The following is a 20,889-nucleotide window of genomic DNA, read 5'->3' on the forward strand; positions in this document are numbered from 1 at the left end:
GCAGTCCAAAATAGCAAACATTTTTTAAAAGGATTTTTAAGTGCCCAACAAAAGAACCCAGGATAACCAGTGCTACACTGCAACTTCATTTACCTGGTTAATTTTAATGATACTAAAAGCCCCAAGTGATCACCCTTACCTTTCTTCAACACAGAACTTTTGAGCATGAACTATGTTGATCATTTCAAAATTACAACCCCAGGTGTATTCTCTGCCCTTGGGCAGAACCTCACTTATACTTGGGCAGCAGTGGTATTCTTATCTATTTCCTTTAATTTAGTCATTTTCCTCCAGACCCCAAATTCAAAACCTTTTTCTCTTTACCATGAAATTTCAACTGTCACAGTTTGAAGCACAAACAAAACACAGAACTGAAAAGCACACAGCACAAAATTAATCAATTCTTCTTCTTGACTGCTTCACTGGAGCATTTCAGACAAAAGGGAAACTGGGGATGAAAAGTGACATTTTGGTGAAACAGCAGCTTAAATTTACAAAAACTGAATTTATGCATCCAATTACCCTAATTTTTTGTGTTATTTTTTCTAAACACTATGAGGTATTACAAATTCAAAAATTATAACTTAAGTAGAAAAAAAATCCAAGTTATGAATGACCTTCCCCACACAGCCTATACTTGACTGGAGATGGAGACTTAGGAAAAGCAACCAAATCTAATTCATCTTTGCATCCCCAGCAACTGATATCACGTAGCACATAGTAGGTGTCTTATAAGTTTGTGATGAAGGGGAAGACAGAAGAGGATGATCTCTGTTTCCATTCATTCCCTCTTCTATTCCATCCTTCACACTTCACTAAAGAGAGCTATCAAAATGCCCGCACCTGCCACTGCATTTCAAACCTTTGCCTGTATGTAGTCCATGGTTCTTTGGGTTGCATACATGCTCCTCATGACCTTGGCCCTGCTAACTTCTTCTGCCTCATCCCTCAACACCCCTTACCCTGTACTTCCCACTCAGCAACTCCTTGTCGTATCCCAGTGTCCCCAGGCTTCCATGCTTTTACCTGCAATACTGTAGGTTGGACCATCCCTACTCCTCAACCATACAGGCAACTCCTACTCATATTTCAAGATTCCACTAGGGCACCACTTCCCTAGGAAATCTTTTCTCGTCTTCCCCACTTCCTCTCCTCCCATTTCTATGACCTGAGTAAATTCAATTCTTCATTTATTAAATCAGCAAGCATTTATTGACTCTTTACTCTTTACCAGGCACCAGTGTACATTAGGCTCTCAAATGTGTGAACGAACAAATGCAGACAGCAATGGGTTAAATGAAAGTAAATCCCTGCTTTCACTTAAGTGAGGATTATCATAAGGATATAAGTAGCATGGCTCTATCACAGACTTAGCACTTTTAAAAAAAAAAAAAGATTCTTTTTTTTTAATGTGGACCATTTTTAAAGTCTTTATTGAATCTGTTACAATATTGCTTCTGTTTTATGTTTTATTTTTTGGCCTGGCTTGAAGCCACAGCCCCCCCACATTAGAAGGCAAAGCCTTAACCACTGGACCTCCAGGGAAGTCCCAGACTTAGCGCTTCTCAACATTATTTTTCGTGTATCTGTCTCGCACATTGCACTAATTCCTTATGGATCTTGTCTTTTTCATTTATACATCCTTAGTATCCAGCACCGTGTTTTTCATACAGTAAGCACTCAATAAAATATCAGTCCAAAAAGTGAAGGAGGGCTTCCCTGGTGGCGCAGTGGTTGAGAGTCCGCCTGCTGATGCAGGGGACAAGGGTTCGTGCCCCGGTCTGGGAGAATCCCACATGCCGCAGAGCGGCTAGGCCCGTGAGCCATGGCCGCTGAGTCTGCACGTCCGGAGCCTGTGCTCCGCAACGGGAGAGGCCACAACAGTGAGAGGCCCGCGTACCGCAAAAAAGAAAAAAGTGAAGGAAACTATTTCACATTTAGTTTTATAAGCTCTAGAATATTTAAGTAAATATGTCCTTAAGTAAGTAAATTGTGGCTTCAAGTTTAGATTAAAAAAGAAAAAAATACTACACAGTTCTGTGGTTATAATAAGAAATGACTAATGTTAAACCAGCGTTGTTTAATAAGACAGAAAGAGTCAAAATTTTAATTGACATTTTAAAAAGAAATCAAATATAACTGCAAAGTCAAATAAACTCAACCCCCTACTATTTAATTTTTTAAAAAATCTAATGACACAGCAAATACTAGATTTAGATGTAGGAGATCTCAAAGATACACAAATGTCAAGTCACATTAACTTTACAGGTTTCCTGGCTCTGTCCTTTTAATTAGTCTTCATTCTTTACAGAGTTGCTTTCCTGCTCCTAAGCCACAATCCTTTCATGTGAATTTTAGTTAACATTTTCATGTGGATACAGTTATCAGTAAACTGCCTCTCCAAAACCTCTGGGTAGAAACAGCTGATGAAAATATTGGTACCAGTCAGTGAGAGGTATAGTGAGGGACTGGTATACTCTTCTTGAATCAAGTGCAGGACTTAACGGCTTCTCTAACTAACGCAATTCTTCCAAAAGTGCCAAGTTTTCATCTGATCCTATTTTAAAACTTCAGCAACAGGGCCATCATGACTTTGCCCTTCAAAGAGCTTCAATAAAGCTAGCTGCTACAACAACTGTGGGGGAACAAAGCCTGGACTCACATCTAAGGAGACAGCAATCTAAATGCCAACTGTTCGTGGGCGGAGAATGGGGAGTGGGAGGACAAGTTTTATCTCACAGCACTAACATTACATCAGTTTTGGGGGTGTTTTCCCCCCTAGTTCTACTGAAAGACAGCCTTCCAATTCCTTCAAATGTGTGAAATCCAACCTTGACTTTCTTTCTGGCTGCAATATTTGGGTATTAAATAAAGAGGAACAAATCAATGTCTGGCCATCACTCAAAAGAGTCCCACATATTAGGGTTAAGAATGGCGGCCATGGGGGTCCAGCACTCACAGCAGAACAATGCTTAGGGTGACACTCACAAGAGTCATGGGTTCTGAGGATGCCCACTCCCACAGCTGGGGATCAAGGCACTAACAGACAACACAGACTTGAAGTCATGTTCCACAGCACATGTTATACAGGATTTGGGGATGAAGAATCTGAAACCTGGACTATTTACGTGGCAGGCGGGGGCAGACGAGCAGAAAGAACCTTATGCTCCCTAAACATTAACTATACATGCAACAGTGCTATTTCCTTAGTAATTTTTTCTAAGGTTTAATTACGGTAAAATACACATGACATAAAATTTACCATTGTAACCATTTAGAAGTGTTAAGTTCCAGAGTGTAAAGTACATTCACACTGGTACACAACCAATCTCCACAACTCTTCTCATCTTGCAAAACTGAGACTCCATACCCATTAAAAAGATCCAGGTGGCTCTGCAGCACAACGGATAGCGCCCTGGACTTGCAGTGATGACAAAGCTCTCCATTCCTCCCTCTGCTCAGCCCCTTGCAACCACCCTGCCGTCTTCCGTCTCTGAATCTGAATACTCTAGATGCCTCATATAAGGAGAGTAATACAGTATTTATCTTTTTGTGACTGGCTTATTTCACTTAGCATAATGTACTCAAGGTTCATCCATGTTGCATTATGTGTTCGAATTTCCTTCCTTTTTAAGGCTGAATGACACCCCACTGTATGTATATAACACGTTTTTCTTTATATACTCATCTGTTGATGGACACTTGGACTGCTTCCACCTTTTAGCTATTATGAATAATGAATGCTGCGATGGACAAGGGTGTACAAATATCTCTTTGAGGTCCTGCTTTTAATTCTTTCGGATAAAAACCCGGAAAAGTGGACTACCGAATCATAGGGTGATTCTAGTTTTAATTTCTTTGAGGAACCACCATACTATTTTCCAAAGTGGCTGTACCGTTTTACATTCCCAGAACATCCTTACCAATACTTTTTATTGTCTGTTTTTTTTTTAAATAGTAGCCATCCTAATGGATATGAGGTGATTCCTTAGTGACTTTTACATTTTCTAAATTTTCTATAATATCCCTGTATTATGTTAATAATTAGAGGAAAATTCAGTGAAATACATTCAACTATTAAATGTGATCATGCAAATACATACTTACCGGTATAGAAAGACCTTTATCATACAGTCTAAATTTTTTTAATCTGAAGGTTACTGTAAGAGTTATATAAAACTATATATACTACTATCTATGTTTGGAGAAATACAAATATACATATTAATATAAATATTTTATACAGACTCAGTAATATGAAAAGGAATATAAAACAATAAGCCAGAATGTTAACAGTAATTATCTCTGGATAATGGTAATCTAACTCATCTTATTATTTCTGTATTTATTTTCTGATCTTTACCCAGTGAATATGCATATCTTCTACAATAATGAATAACAATAAAGTGGGTAATTTGGTAAATAAGTTGGGATCACCAGGTACCTACATTGCTGTAGGCAGCCATGTTGCTGTGGCCATGAACTATCACTTAAATGTCTGAGAATACTCAAGCCAGGACGGGAACCTCTGAATCAGCTATAATACTATTACATAAATTCTACTTTTAGTCTCAACATGCTTTGAGGGCTCTGTTTAGCCAATATTATGATAGATGCTGAAATTCAGGAGTTCTGAGTACAGTAATTTGCCACCCATACCCTACAACCCCTGAATCAGTAAAGAAGAGACCTACAAAACAGAATATACAATGCCAGCTTCTTATGCTTAACCTGAAAACAAAAAAACAGACAAGGAAATAGAGAGGATTTATAAGGTACAAGGAAAAAATGTGAAGACATACTGCTCCAACCCAACTACATTACATAATATTCTATTTACTGTTAAGAAATTTTTTTATACATTCACATTTCTTGTGAAAACTCTTTTTTATGCCATCTCAAGTGCCTGTGTGTGCATTTAATGAGTTTTTTGAAAAATCCCAATCTGCTTATCTCTCTGAACTAAAAGAACAAGGCAATATATTCAAATTTAGGCCGAGAAAAGTAGAGAAAAGAGTGCTTCAAAGAGAAGAGGCAAAAGCTGGGGCACAAAGAAAAATGCCAACCAAGAGTCTTCTGCCCACTAGAAACCGAGAAGCTTGCTCCCCAACCATCCTCCACCATAAGCACTGTTAACACTCTCCACTCCATCCCTGGCCTTCAAATTGGGAGGCTGTAAAATACCTGGGAATGACCCTTCAACACACTGGCCTGATATGTTTTCAACTTCCTCAAAACAATCCTCAAACTTGGGAGCACAGTGGATGTCATGACTGAATTACTCAACACCTAACGTCTTTAATTCTGAAATTCTCCCCCACTCACAACGAATGACTTTCCTTCCACATCTCTTGGCCTCAGTTCCACTCAATGTGTGTGTCCTCGTGAGGGCACCAACCAGTCCCTTGACTTTCCTTTGTTAGTCCATCACCTCTGCTCTGGCTTCACTGCCTACCCATTCAGCCTGGATCCTGGATTAGTCACTGAAGAAATGGATTCATTACACATTGGCTTACTTGTATCTTCTTTATTGGCGTCTCGTCATAAGTTAGCCTCTCAAAGGAAGGACTAAGGGAAAGAACAGGAGAGAAACTGACTCTTTTCTTATATTGTTAATGATCCCCAGCTGCCTGAACTAGGGACATCCCCGAGTCTTGCATCCCAAGTTCTCCACTATATAGTTACATTTTATCTTTCCAATGAGTTCCCAGCCATATTCCAATGAGCACTAAAGCTTCTGAGAAGTTAGAGAAGTGATATGAGGGTTTCTAGGAAGGCTGAAGTGAGGGCTGAGTAGTCAGGACCCCAGGCTTCACCCAGAACAGCTGCGCTTTTATTTAACAATGGGAAGTTGTTAAATCAATCACGTTGCATGCAGAAAACACTATTGTTCAGCCATTAAAAACTACATTTCGGTGATATAAAGAAAATGTTCATGATGCTAAACACTATGTACATACAGCACTATTCAAGGTCCTCAATAGGTAACAGACCCAAGAATAAAAATTGTCTAGAAGGAAACACCCCAGTGTAAACCGTGGTTACATGAGAATTATAGATTTATGGGTGCCTCTTAAATTTTCTTCTACTAATAATCATTTTTAAACATGTTGATGTAATCTTTTTTTAAAATTAAATTTTTATTTCTTTGAAAAAATTATTTCCTTTCTTATAAAAAATGGCTCCCCTTTCTGAAGCCCAGAAAGCGACTGATCAAACCTTACTCACCTTTGGGACTCCCCTGGTGGTCCAGTGGTTAAGACTCTGTGCTTCTAATGCAGGGGGTGCGGGTTCAATCCCTAGTTGGGAAACTAAGATCCCACATGTCACGTGGTATGGCCAAAAAAAACCCACAAACACTTTACTCACCTTTGCTGGAGTCTTCCCAGGCTAACATCTGGTGGTTGCCAGGAAGGAGAGAAACAAGCTAGGCTGCTCACCCCAGAGGTTTCAAATACAATGAAACCAAAAGCAAGGGGATGGGAGCAAGCAAACAACTCCCTTCAGGCAAGATGCCTGTGTCTCCATGTTGATCTTTTCTTCAATAATTCTCATTACCCCTGCCTTAAAGTCTTTGATGGTTAATCTTAGCAAACTGTCACCCACTTGTAAAAGGCAAAAATAAAGAAAATCTAAGCAAAGAGAACATGAATATCATCCACACTGAAAGTTGGCAAGCTTTCCCCAAACATCAGAAGTTTCCTTGTAGACAAGACCTTTCCACTGAATCTTTAATACTCACCAGGTGCTTTGCCTTAGCACGTTCCTCCTCATTTGATATCCTCTCACGAAGAATAGCTCTGGTCAACTGCTCATTGGCAAAAGCCTTCTCTGAGTCCAGTTCTTTGCTTTGCTTTAGTCTGAAAAGACAACAAAGGTCTAACTTAGAGGGAAAAAAAGAAAGATTTTAGTAGCTGACATCATTTTTCTAATGAAATACATTTAAGCCACAAATCTAGGAGATGAAATCATCTTGGCCTAAAATTTAGCCAAAGCAGGTATATTTTCTAGTAAATCCTCAAGCAGCCTCTACCCAAGCCTTTAAAATAATAGAATTCAAATACATCAAGAAGCTAATCAATCTGACTGCTGAATTAGTTTTACAAAGAACTTATGTCAGCTTGAAATCTGCCCACCTAAATATTCGATCCCTGGTGCCTCCATCTGCCCTCTGGAGAAAGCAGTAATATATCTAATTAAAAAGCCATCCACAAGGGCCTCCCTGGTGGCGCAATGGTTGAGAGTCCGCCTGCCGATGCAGCAGACACGGGTTGGTGCCCCGGTCCGGGAAGATCCCACATGCCGCGGAGCGGCTGGGCCCGTGAGCCATGGCCGCTGAGTCTGCGCGTCCAGAGCCTGTGCTCCGCAACGGGAGAGGCCACAACGGTGAGAGGCCCGCGTACCACAAAAAAAAAAAAAAAAGCCATCCACAAGACAAATATTTGAAGGTACCCATCATCTTCCCATCAAAACTGACTCAACTGATTACTGAATACATGCCAGGCAAAGTGCAAAGCACTGATGTCACAGTACTGACAAGGACCAGTCACTGTCCTCATGGACCTGACATTACAGCAGGAACTAAAAACACAGTTAAGAGATCCTTCCTCCCAGCGAATGTTCCAACAATCTTTATCTGCAAAAATGGCCAGACCCTTCAATAGCAGGGCTCCTCACTTGTGGGATGACTCCAATTTGTCCCATAGCTCCAAACTAAATGCACCACTGCAGACATGGTCCAGCAAAGTAAGACAACAGAACCTCACCTCCCAAGATTCCAACACAACACTAATTCTACTAATGAAGCATCTGATTACATTAGGTCTATCGGTAACCTCATCACACAATTAGTTCACACTAAGTTACAATCCACTAACACCCCTACACTGTGCATGACAAGGATAAATTACTTTGGCACCCATCTTCACCATGGTGTCCGGCACATAAAGGTATTCAGTAGTCACCAAATGAGAGTACATTTTAGTCTAAAGATTTTCTGATTGCCTTTTCTTCTTTGAGAGAATAACCCCTCTATACCATCATATCCTAAAGGTATAAGCAATGCTTTAAAAAGAAAAAGTAAGGACTTCTCTCCAGAGAACCTCATGTAGGCCCGGCCGCCAGGGAACAAACAAGGCCCCTGAGAGCTCCACCTAGTTCGCAGGATAATATCCCACAGCAGGATTTGGAGTCAACAATGGCTAAACCCCAGGTGGTTGTAGCTCCTGTATTAATGTCTAAGCTGTCTGTAAACGCCCCTGAATTTTACCCATCAAGTTATTCTTCTAATTATACAGAATCCTATGCATATGGTTGTGAGGATTATCCCACTTTGTCAGAATATGTTCAGGATTTTTTGAATCATCTTTCAGAGCAGCCTGGCAGTTTTGAAACTGAAATTGAACAGTTTGCGAAGACCCTGAATGGCTGGGTTACAATAGATGATGCTTTGCAAGAACTTGTGGAACTCATTTATCAACAGGCCACATCTATCCCAAACTTCTCTTCCATGGGAGCTCACCTCTGTAATTACCTGTCCCATCATCTGACAATTAGCCCACAGAGTGGCAACTTCCGCCAGTTGCTATTTCAAAGATGTCGGACTGAATATGAAATTAAAGATCAAGCTGCAAAGGGGGATAAAGTGACTTGAAAACGATTCCACGCATTTGTACTCTTTCTGGGAGAACTTTATCTTAACCTGGAGATCAAAGGAACAAATGGACAGGTTACAAGGGCAGACATTCTTCAGGTCAGTCTTCAGGAGTTGCTGAATGCCCTCTTTTCTAATCCTATGGATGACAACTTAATTTGTGCAGTAAAATTACTGAAGTTGACAGGGTGAGTTTTAGAAGATGCCTGGAAGGAAAAAGGAAAGACTGATATGGAAGAAATTATTCAGAGAATTGAAAATGTCGTCCTAGATGCAAATTGCAGCAGAGATGTAAAACAGATGCTCTTGAAGCTTGTAGAACTCCAGTCAAGTAACTGGGGTAGAGTCCATGCAACTTCAACATACAGGGAAGCAACATCTGAAAATGATCCTAATTATTTTATGAATGAGCCAACATTTTATACATCTGATGGTGTTCCTTTCACTGCAGCTGATCCAGATTACCAAGAGAAATATCAAGAGTTACTTGAAAGAGAAGACTTTTTTCCAGATAATGAAGAAAATGGAACAGATTTATCTGGGGGTAGTCATACTTGGATGATACTGATGATAAGATGGACCCAGAGATAGAAGAAGCTTATGAAAAGTCCTGTTTGGTATCAGAGCATAAGCGAAAACAGTAAAATTAAATTTCAGTGTATCAATTTTATAAAGCAGTTTAAGTTACACTGATTTATTTTTTATTTTTTTTTTAAATAAATTTATTTATTATTTATTTTTGGCTGTGTTGGGTCTTCGTTGCTGCACGCGGGCCTTCTCTAGTTGCGGTGAGTGGGGGCTACTCTTCGTTGTGGTGCGCGGGCTTCTCACTGCGGTGGCTTCTCTTGTTGCAGAGCACAGGGTCTAGGCGCGAGGGCTTCAATAGTTGTGGCACACCGGCTCGGTAGTTGTGGCTCGTGGGCTGAGTTGCTCCGCGGCACGTGGAATCTTCCCAGACCAGGGATCGAACCTGCGTCCCCTGCATTGGCAAGCGGATTCTTAACCACTGCGCCACCAGGGAAGTCCCAGTTCTGCTTTATTTTTACGATCAATGACCCCTAAAATGTAAATTGACTATAATGACTCTAGCAGCCCCATCCTTGCACATGCTCCTTTTTCTTTCCCACTTGCCTCTAAGCTCCACAAGGGCAAAGACCTGGTCTGGGTTTTTTTCACTGCTATATCCCCAAGTGCTTAAAACAGTGCCTGCCCCACACAGTAAGTGCTCAAAAAACACCTGAGTAAACGCATGAATGAATGAGTGGCATATTTCCAACCACAGACAAAAATGGAAAACAAGTTACAGAAAATAGAAGACTGAGGAATTTACAAAACTAGATACAAACTGAGCCCTACAAAGGCCAAGCCACCATGATGTTAAGTGTCACAAGTGTGATGATCCCAGACCACACAAACCTAAAACAGAAGGGCGTTTTACATTCCACAACATTTCAGAGCCTCTGAAATACCGAACTCTGTGTGTGTGTGTGTGTGTGTGTTTTACACACACACACACACACATACACAGAGTTATCAATAAACATTAGTGCAAGGCTTTGGAAGGGTCCCTGAAAAATCACCTTTGCAATTTTAGAAAAAAAATTTAGAAAATTTTAGAAGAAAGTTTCGCTTTCTTTCAATACCTAATACATCTAACTATGCTTGACTCTTGGCTGAAGAGAGATTGCAAGGGGCACAAATTGACCAAAAAGAAATTTTCCTTTCTTAATTCTTACAGTTACTTTCATTTATCCTTACAAATAGACCTGTACAAATTCTCAGATAGTTAGTTCTAAAGGAATAGCTGAAAATAAAACGAAAAGAAGAAAAGTCTGTGTGTGACTGTTTATGAAACAGAATTTTGTATCTTTAAGTCTGACAGTAGGGCCCAGAACAAATTATCATTACCTATCAGCAACTCAGTGGTACAATCTAATAAACCTCAGTTTTCTCAGCCCTAAAATTTGAAGGTTGAGCTTTACAGTCTAAGGTCCCTTGCAGTTAAAAGTTTTACAAACATCATATATTAAATATATTACTCTCCATTCCAAAATTTCTTGAGAAATGCAGAATCAGGGGATAAATGAAACGAAGGAGTATTATCTCCAAATTTTCTAATTTTCACTCAATGAGCACTTATATTTCTAGTCTCACCCTTAGAGTTTCCAACTACTTGATTAAAAACTGTACACTAGATAGAAGTCAATGCGATTCACAGATTCATTCAGTATATAATTATTGGTGACAGGCACTATTCTGATTACTGAGAATAAAATGGTGAGCAAAAGAGACACCTACCCTCATGAAGCTTCAACTCTGACAAATTCATTATTTATAAAAAGTGAGGTTGCCATAAAACTATATGGGTAGGAGCTGATACCTAAACTGAAATCTAAGAAACATAAAATGAGCAACATCAGGAAGGCAAAACTGTCTTAGAGGAAACGTCAGTCAGTTCCAGAGGCACTGAGCAATTATTTTCTGTAGTTAAACCTCTGTACTGCCTTCTCAGATAGCAAAGGCTGGGTAACCTAGACACTGAGAGCTCTCTTCCAACACACACACACACACACACACACACACACACACACACACACACACACACACACACACACACACACACACACACACACACACACACACACACACACACACACACACACACACACACACACACACACACACACACACCCCAATAAACATTAGTGCGAGGCTTTGGAAGGGTCCCTGAAGCTTAAAATCACCTTTGCAATTTTAGAAAATTTTGAAAATTTTAGAAGAAAGTTCCGCTTTTTTTCAAATTATTTTGGAGGGCAGAGTTTCAGAAAAAATGGTATAACTAATAAAGCTTTGTCCAGTGCCTTCAGAAATAAAAGCAATAGACTAGAAATGTCTAAATTGCACTATTCCTCATTTCCCCACCTCTCCCCCCTCCACATAAAGCATTTATAGCAATATTTTCTTCGAATAAGCTTCCTCTTTTATGGATTCATTGAGATCATTTAACAACTTACAACTACTTTGCAAAGAAAATGTGCTTGTATTCTCAGAAGCTCCCAATTCTTTTCAGAGCTTCCTCTCAGTGCCCTTGCTTCTATATTCCATCAGGCTTTTCTATTCAATGGCCATCTATGAAAGATAGTGGCTGTGGGATCAACCAATTTTTCTCTTATTTTGAGCCCAATGTGATGACTCTCTTTTCTGGGCCTCTCTGAGCGCTACCGGCCTCCTTGAGTGTAGATCCAAAGCCAAGTTGTTTTGCAAACACTCCCCAAGGGAAAGAGGGGTGAAGCCCTCTTTGACAATGGAACCTCTACTTTTAAGGTCCGTGTGACGTGTAAAGAAAAAAAAAAATAAAGGTATGAGATAAAGTAAGTCTTTCATTATTGGGTTTCCAAAGATTTAAGAATTATCTCAAAATAAAACTAAACATACCAAGTATCTCGGAGAATACATTCTCTTTTTTATTTACTGGCATTTCCCACTTATTATTTCAGATCTGCTGGTCTAATATTATTCTACATTAAGCCCCTGATTTAAGTTTCATTTAAATTTCCTTCTTTTAAATACATATCTCTCCTCATTTAAATTCTCTAGAGTTTTAAGCAAAGGAGTAGGAGTTTAGTGTAAACTTTTCTTATTTGCATTAAGTAATTGGATAGCTTGCCTAAGCTTAATGAAACAAATACCAGTCAGCTCTGCCCTTATACCTCAAGCCCTAGCAACCTAGCTCTTGTTCTCAGTATATTCTCAATCAGGTAAGAGATTTAAGATACACCAGCAAAATGAATTTCTAAAAACCAGCCAAATCTCCTATAATGAATATTATATTACAACATGTCCTTTAAATGGAAATAATAATAATAATAATAATAATAATAATAATAATAATAATAATAAATTACTCAAATATATTCAGTTCTCATAGATCTGGTAATATTAATAATACCAATATTATTTTATTGAAAGAACCTAAAGGTTTTAAGAAAATCGGAAGGGTATTTTAAAGATAACTTTAGCTAGGCATTTTTTATATATTCAACTTTGTTGTCCTCGAGGAAGGGGGCATTACTATCTTCCTTTAACATGAGAAAAACTGAGACGTGGAAAAGCACACAGGAGACATGAAATGACCTGATCTGATTTCCAAAGCCATGGTTCTTAAACCTCCTGAAGAGTAACACCACCACCACCCCAACGGGAATCAGTTTCCATTACATTACTCACCTTTGTGGTCATATAAGGACAGCTTTTAAAAATCATATTACTCATAATTATTTTAAATTATTTTAAAAGAAGCTCACTTTTTATTTGTTTTCATTATGTCAAGTCAGAGTTTGCCAGAGTCAAAACAGCCCTTTCCCAAAGTGGTTTGGCTTTCAATGGCCCTAAATGTTTCTCTGAACCTGGCCATTCACAAACACTCAGAGATTTATCTTCATGTAGGCTGACACATAGGTAATGCTATACAATTCTAGCTTAGAAAATTACTTTATAATTTAATATATAAGGCCATTATATTACTGAGGGAAAGCTGATAAGAACCTCAGATAATGGGTGAGAATAAATGGGAAACTGAGATTATTCTAGATAAAGTGATTTGAGGAAATGATTTATCTAAAATTGAACTATGACCATTACACACAGACAATATCTGCATAGTATTGCAATGTACTTGACTCAGACTGTTTCAAACACTGGAAGAGAAAAATGAGCGACTACAACCTCAGAGGTCATTTTTAATGTTAATGATGAATTTTACTTTAATGCATCATACTTTGTCAGGACATGCTGAACCAGCATTCAAAATACTGTTTACTACTCATTTTTTAAACGGAAAAGCTGAGCCAGTAATCCAACAAACTAATTATTATACTATTAAAAATAATGACAGAACAAGTATACAGCTTTCTATTAATAAGACTTTACCAAAATAAAAGTAGTTTACAAAAATTTCTCAGCTCAAATTATTTCAAATCCTGGAAGGAAATGTACATGCATTGAGATCCCAAAATAAACACATAAAGATGAATGTACATTAATATAACCATATTACATTCACATATAATATGTATCTATATGTATCATCTATATATGTATATAGAGATGTAATATCTATATGTATAACAGATAAAGAGTTAGCATTTATTAATGCTTACTTTGTACCAGGTACAGTTCTAAGCACTCGACAGGTGTAATTCATTTAATCCTCCCAAAAACCCTATCAAATTACTGTATTTCAGATGAGGAAGCTGAGGCACAGAGAAGTTAGGTAAAGCTAAGGCTTACAGAACTTGTAAGTAATTTGCCCGAGGTCACAAAGCCAGTGAGAGGTGCAGCCAGGCAGGCTGACTTCGGAGCCTGCATTCTTACAGAAGATACACCCATGAAAAAACACACACAAACACATAATATATATATACTACTAGAATGTAAGCCAGGGGGGTAAGAACTCTGTCTTATGCACCACTGTAACCGAGACACTAAATAGTGCCTGGCTCTTGGCAGGCATTCAATAAATATTTTTGAAAGAAATGAATAGAGTTTAATATGATGGAACACAGGTACCCTTTATATAATGGTAATTTAGAAAGAAATGGCACTGTCTTGGAACACTGAATGACTGAAATCTAGCAAACCTACAGTAAATCAGTATTATTTAACCAGCATTAAGACCTAGTTCTGAATATAACCAAGAGGACATTTACTTTGGTCATCTATGTTTCTACATAAATATCATTTAAAATGTCATTCAGAATTTAACAATCAATGTTTCCTTCCTTTCCACAAGAATACTTTTAAAAAGTGATTAAAGCACGCTAAAATTTACTCACGATCTGGGGGCATTTTCCTGCATGGCTTCAAAATGATGCCTAAGGGAAAAAAACTCAGCCCATAACCGGAAGCCTACAACTATCATGAGGATTACCCATAGCTATAATCTTAAATGGTCCTCATCTCCCCCTTCCAGACGATCACCTCTCCTTTACACATTGCATATTACTTTGTACCTCGAGTCCCTATTTCAAGTCTCACTTGAGAACAAGTTCTACCTGTCCTGGATTTTCTCAGACCATTTTCTTATCAAATACATTCTCTTACTGCACTGAAAAAATAGATCTATATTTGAAAAGAATTCTGGTTTTAGTTCACAAGTTAACGTCACCATATCCATGGCCCACACACCTCCCTCCCTCAAGAATACACAATTAAACTCCCCAAGAGGAAGTTACGCGACACCCCCAAAGCACCCTTGTCTTGCATCTAACTAGAAGGACCTGTGGCCTCTTTTTTATCTGTCTTAAACTGAGTATTTAGAGGCATCCTAAACTACAATAATCATCTTTTTATCTTAAAGTATACAACAATTGTCAAAACATTCAAAATACAACTGAACAACGGTGGGAACAGGGAGGCAGAGACACACACCACTGAACTGTGCCTTATCAGCAGGGCTTGAAAATAAACTGTTTTATAGAAGTAGTGGAAGGAAATGCCCATGCATGACCTGTTACTACTGAAGACTTGTTTTGAAAATATCTACACCCCTCTCCCTTGCGAACGTACACTGGATGGGTGCTGCAGCTGTTTATTTACTGAGATGCTGGAGGAAGACCACAGAGTCCTCGGAGGAAAAAACGAACCAGAGGTCAAATGCAGGTATCTCTGGGGCAAATCCTTTTCATCAGCCCAGCGGGGCAAGACAGCAACTTAAGCACTGACCTCACCCCGATGGGCCTGAGCCAGGGACAGATGACAACATGAGATGGCTGCCTCCTGAAGACAGGAAACCAGGACAACATTCCCTGGTTCAGGGCCCTGGTCTCTGAAGAAATGACAGCATCCTAGTACCCTAACGTATACAAAAGATACATCAAGCCTTTTACAGTGTTTTGCACGTATGTTTCTTTTTGTTAAAAGACACATTTTTGCCAGGACACATATTTTGAAACTGTCCTTGTTCAGTTGGTAAGTCTTGGCAAACTTTTGGCCAGAGAGAGAGAAGATATTACCATTCTCCTTTCTAAGATTTGTAGGGCAAAGAATCAATACCTTTCTTCTTTTCTATTTCAAAGGACTTTCAAGCTTGAACCAAACTGCAACCTCTCACCCTCCACCTGCATTATGCCTCTCAAACATACACAGACACACATACCACCTAACTCACTCCGATGTTTCTTATGGTAGATGCTTAAATGTTAAAGCTTGGCAGACTCCTCCATCAATCCTAGAGTAAACATTTTTAAAGAAAGAATAATTACACAAAGTCCTTTATTATTTTTTAAATCAAGTAGTCTTTGAATTTTTAATCATTTTTGATTCCCATATTGAGCTGCTAATTTGACTGATGCATAAAGGTTAATGACTGCTGTCTTTATAAACTTTGGTTGTTATCATTACATAATTGTACTTTTTAAATTCTGTTTGGCACTTACAACCTTCATTTGTACCTTTTCTCATATTTTTGTTTGGTACAGCTTTGCCAATCCATTAATTTTTTAACTTTTATTAAGATTAAAACAAATTACTTTAAGTGTATGTCACATAAATAATACAAAGGTGTGTGTGTGTGTGTGTTCATGCGCGTGCACGTGTGTGTGTGTGTGTGTGTGTGTGTGTGTGTGTGTGTTAATCTGGCAGCCTTGATCTTTAAATGGATAATTGTGGCCAGGTACAATTATTAACAGTAAGAAACTGATACACCTAACTTTATTTCTTTCCTTTTATATTACGTTTACTATTAATCCTACTTTGCTGCTATTTCTTTTTACCCTTTCCTTATTTTCCCAGTTATATCAAGTTACTACACATTCTCTTCCCCTCTCAAAAAGATCTTTGGTATTTTTCTATGAGATTTGTGGTCATCCTCTTCCTGAACATTCACAAACGCTTTTTTCCCTACTATTGTTTAAAAACAAAATTCCTACTATTTTCTCAACCACCACCCTCTGCAAACTCAGTAAGATGAAATCATTTGAATACTTTGACTGCCCACCCCCAACTCTTAGCAAAGAGTTCAGTGCTTTTAAATTCATACAATTCCTAGTTTTCTCATTAAGAATTACTCTTCATTTTCAAGAATCCTTATTAGCAGCTTTATCAGATGTTCCCCGTCTATCATCCATGTATACAGTGCAAAGGTTGATTCTCGTGGGTGCTGCTTCTCCTCTCCACCTTTCCCTATTTAAGATCTCTGTTCTAATTAATTTGTAATTTGCTTCGAATTCTTTAAGAATCTTCCTAAGATGGACCAGCGTGTCAGATACTTAGCTGTGACTCGGCTTCACACCCCTCTTTATCGTCTGCTTTGTGAAGTGGCAGCGGGAGTCTCTAAATCCCATTTCTGGTTTGCAGCTGGGTTCCTGTTAGGCTCTGCCAATAGAGGGCGCCAGAGGGAGATCGCAGGTTGGAGGAGGGAAAAGGAACTCTCCAGTTTGCAGTCTACGAGATACGCCTTGCAGCATTGCTCAGGCCTCACTGCTTCAGGCTAGCAGCAGCACTTGTTCCTACAGCAGCAGTCCAATCCAGTTTGCAGTCTGCTCAAACTTGCAACCTAACTGCACCTCACTCTGGAAACACCAGCCCTGCCTCCCGGCAGGCCCCTCAAAAATCCTGAGCCCCAGACCCACTGGCCTCCCCTCCTCTGGACTACAGTTCCACAGTGCCCTCCTTCAAGCACCAATGTTTTCAATCCTGCTGCTTCCTGCCACTGCTACCTCTGGGGTAGCTTAGAGCTGCACTGGCCAATACAGTCAACATCAGCCACACGTGGCTGTCAAGCCCATGAAATTTGATTTGTCCAAACTGAGATGTGCTGTTAGTACAAAATACATACTGGATTTTTAATATTGAGTATGAAAATAAGAATGTAGTATGACTAATATATTTTATAGTGATTATATGTTAAAATATAATATTTTGAATATACTGGAGAAAATCTTAGAATTTTTTGATGTGGCTACTAGAAAAATTTTAATTACGTAGATGGCTCACATTACATCTCTATTAAACAGCCCTGCCTTTGAGTTGTTTTGTTGTTGTTGTTTTGCAGTAACAATTCTTGCATTAAATTCTCTCTGTAAAAATAACTGACGAGTTTTGTCTCCTTAGTGGATTCTGGCTGCTGTTTACATCAATAAGTTCTCCAAATCCTTGCATATCTGTGAGTCTCTCTTTCACCCCGACAGGCATATGAGACCTCAGTAAAGAATTTGGGGGTTTCAGTCCCTTCTCAGGAATCCCTAGATGACACTCTGCCTTCTAGCTTCCAGTTTGGCAAAGAAAAGCCTAAACCCAGACTGACCCCTTTTTCCTTTATAAATCAGTGGTTCTTTCTGTCGGGAAGCTTGTAAGATTTTCTCTTCATCCTTAGAGTTCAGAAATTCTAGAAGTCTATGACTAGGTGTGCATCTTTTCTCATCAATCCCCCTGGAATAAAGAGAGGCCTCTCAATTTGCAGACTCCAGTCTTTCTTCAGCTCAGTGAAATGTTTTTATATCATTTAATTATCACTGCTCCTCTCTCTTCCCTTTATTTCCACCTAGAATTTAGTCTATTTCATCAAATATACAGGGTTATTTCACCCTCATCCTTCAATATGAAATCAAGATGCCTCTTAAAATCAGTGAGTCTTACCACCAACAACCAAGTGGCAATAGTTGCCAGTGCTACAAACATCAAAAGCACCATTCAAATATTTCAACAGTCCTTGCTAGAAGCACCTTTTTTTAGTGTCTTTCTCCCTGGCTGCTGCTGCTTTTCATCTCCTACTCACCAGGGCTCAGGCCCAGCTATCCGGTTATGTTAAGCAGAGGTGCCCGCTGAATGGTGGGAGATGAAGCAGTCTCCACTCTGTGGGCCAGTGGTATACCACAGGCTGAGACCTTTTCAGCCCCCTGTCAAGGGAACCAAGAGAAAGTCTCTCTGTTCCCGTCTCCCACCCTCTACCCACCCAGACAACAGAGACAGAGAAATCAAAAGCTTCTCTCAGGAACATTCAAATAGACTGGGGCCAACTTGTGCTGCGCCGAAACTAACCTACTGGCTTTCACCCATCCATCAGATGCTCTACTAAGAAAAAGCACCTGGGAATTAGACTGAAATTGCAATGAGAGGACAATGGAGATGCTTTCAAGCTTCCAACTCCCTAGAATCCTTTCCACCTTTAAAATTTCTATTAAAGTGCTTGCTTCGGCAGCACATATACTAAAATTGGAACGATACAGAGAAGATTAGCATGGCCCCTGCGCAAGGATGACACGCAAATTCGTGAAGCGTTCCATATTTTTTCAGCTCAGGGCTTTGTGACCACCTAGAAGGGTGGGATAGGGAGGGTGGGAGGGAGGGAGACGCAAGAGGGAAGAGATATGGGGACATGTGTATATGTATAACTGATTCACTTTGTTATAAAGCAGAAACTAACACACTACTGTAAAGCAATTATACTCCAATAAAGATGTTAAAAAATGTCTATTAAAGCTTTTTTCCCCACATTAAAGGGTTACAGAAAGTCCTCTACATATGAACCTAAGTTGCAGACTTTCAAAGATGCAAACATGCATTCCATCAACGTCAGGCATGAGTTGAAATTGCAGCTTGCCCTCCGTCTCCTATTTCTGACGGTCCTTCAGCTCTGCTATCTCCCCCCTCCTCTCCCTCCTGCAGTCAGTAACTCTTCTTGCCTGTTCACTCGATGCCAGCCCATGTGCCAGCTGTTGTACTGTACTACTGTACTTTTCAAGGTACTGTACTATAAGATTAGAAATGTTTTATTTTTTGTTTGTTTTTTATGTATTACTTGTGTGAAAAGTATTATAAACCTATGACAGTACAATACTATATAGCCGATTGTGTTAGTTGGGTACCTAGGCTAACTTTGTCGGACTTATGAACAAACTGGACTTACGAACGTGCTCTTGGAATGGAACTCATTCGTACGTAGGGGACTTATTGTACTTACAGCATTTTAGGGCAGAGTTAAGAGATTAAAAGTGCTGGATGGGGCAATCTCGGGCACTGTACATTAATTCTTATGGAAACCAGTTTCCTATTTTCGTCTCTTCACTCTAAGCTGCATTTTCCTAAAAAGAAACCTTGTTCCTAAAAAGAAACATAGCCCCCCCACCCCATACTGCAAGCACTATAAAGTCTTTCTAGATATATACAGGGTGAAAACTACTAATACCAGAACACAGTCAAATAGGAGCAATTTTTACATGGGGACAGAACAACATGGTCCGGTTCTGCAGCTCACGGATCATCATCAGGCATCACTGAGGGACAGGACTTGGGGAATCAACGGATAGAAGACACCCTATATCGCAGAGCTCTGCTTTTAGTATCACACGGTAGTAAGTTCAAGATTAAACTCCACAGCAAGCACCTGTTCTCTAATGCTGGTGAAATGCTCAGCCAATTGCTGTAAAGGCCAGTCTAGCTGAGAGAAGAGGGCACCCTCTTTGGAAAACTGAAGAGAAAATGAAGTTGTATGTGAAACAGGGACAACCCGCCTCCAGCAATTTTGTTCCCAAAACACTATTCGAAACCCACTCCAACAAAAGGATAGTCAAATTTTGTATCACTGAGCACAGTCACAACTATTATTATTAGCTAGTTAGACACAGAATTGTCTAACTAGAATTGTCTAACTAGACACAAAATTGTCTAACACAGAATTGTCTTGAGAAAAGAATCTCCGTCAGTCTCACTTCTGAATAAAGACGGCCCTGTATTTTTTACTTCAACTACTCTGTAACCTCAAAAGAAATATCAAGAGTGGAAGGGGCCTTCTCCGTGAGGCCAGGCTCATCTTTCTGGTTTAAGTCACCTTGGTCCGCACAGGAAGCACAACAGACAGCCTCAGCACCCACCCCGCCCACCCCACACTGCACTCTCCCTAGGTAACAGCGATCCATGTTCATGCCTCTCTGACACTATTCACCAGCTAAAAATCCATTCCTTGGCAGATGTTTTATTTCTAGCATTCCCTATGAAATCATGCTAAAGAAAAAACAAACTCTAATAAAAACACATTGATCTGAAAACCACACTAAGCAAGTATACTGGATTTCACTTCACTTTAATTTTCACCTTAAACATAAAATGAGATGGCAGAAACACGTATCAAAAGAGCTAATGATGTGAAATTCAGTATGATTTTACCTACTGTCGCTTTATGGTAACTCCTATTCATTCCCTTGATATTTCCCATCTCTTACAAGTTAAATCACAGACAT

At 39.4% G+C, this 20,889-nt stretch overlaps 1 protein-coding gene and 1 pseudogene across 2 annotated transcripts in view; one reads left to right on the top strand and one right to left on the bottom strand.

Moving 5' to 3' along the window:
- The window catches only part of CHCHD3 (coiled-coil-helix-coiled-coil-helix domain containing 3), a 311,474-nt gene that overhangs the window by 188,285 nt on the left and 102,300 nt on the right, over window positions 1–20,889 (bottom strand). Inside the window, exon 4 of the mRNA XM_081244862.1 lies at window positions 6,743–6,860. Coding sequence (XP_081100988.1) covers window positions 6,743–6,860 — 118 coding nt within the window. The remainder of the gene's footprint in view (window positions 1–6,742; window positions 6,861–20,889) is intronic.
- LOC308623025 (polyadenylate-binding protein-interacting protein 1-like) lies at window positions 8,132–9,615 on the top strand (annotated as a pseudogene). Its single transcript has one exon. The product of its transcript is annotated as a polyadenylate-binding protein-interacting protein 1-like (transcript).

The sequence above is a fragment of the Mesoplodon bidens genome, assembly GCF_964165515.1.
Source record: "Mesoplodon bidens genome assembly, chromosome: 9".
Lineage (NCBI taxonomy): Eukaryota > Metazoa > Chordata > Mammalia > Artiodactyla > Ziphiidae > Mesoplodon > Mesoplodon bidens.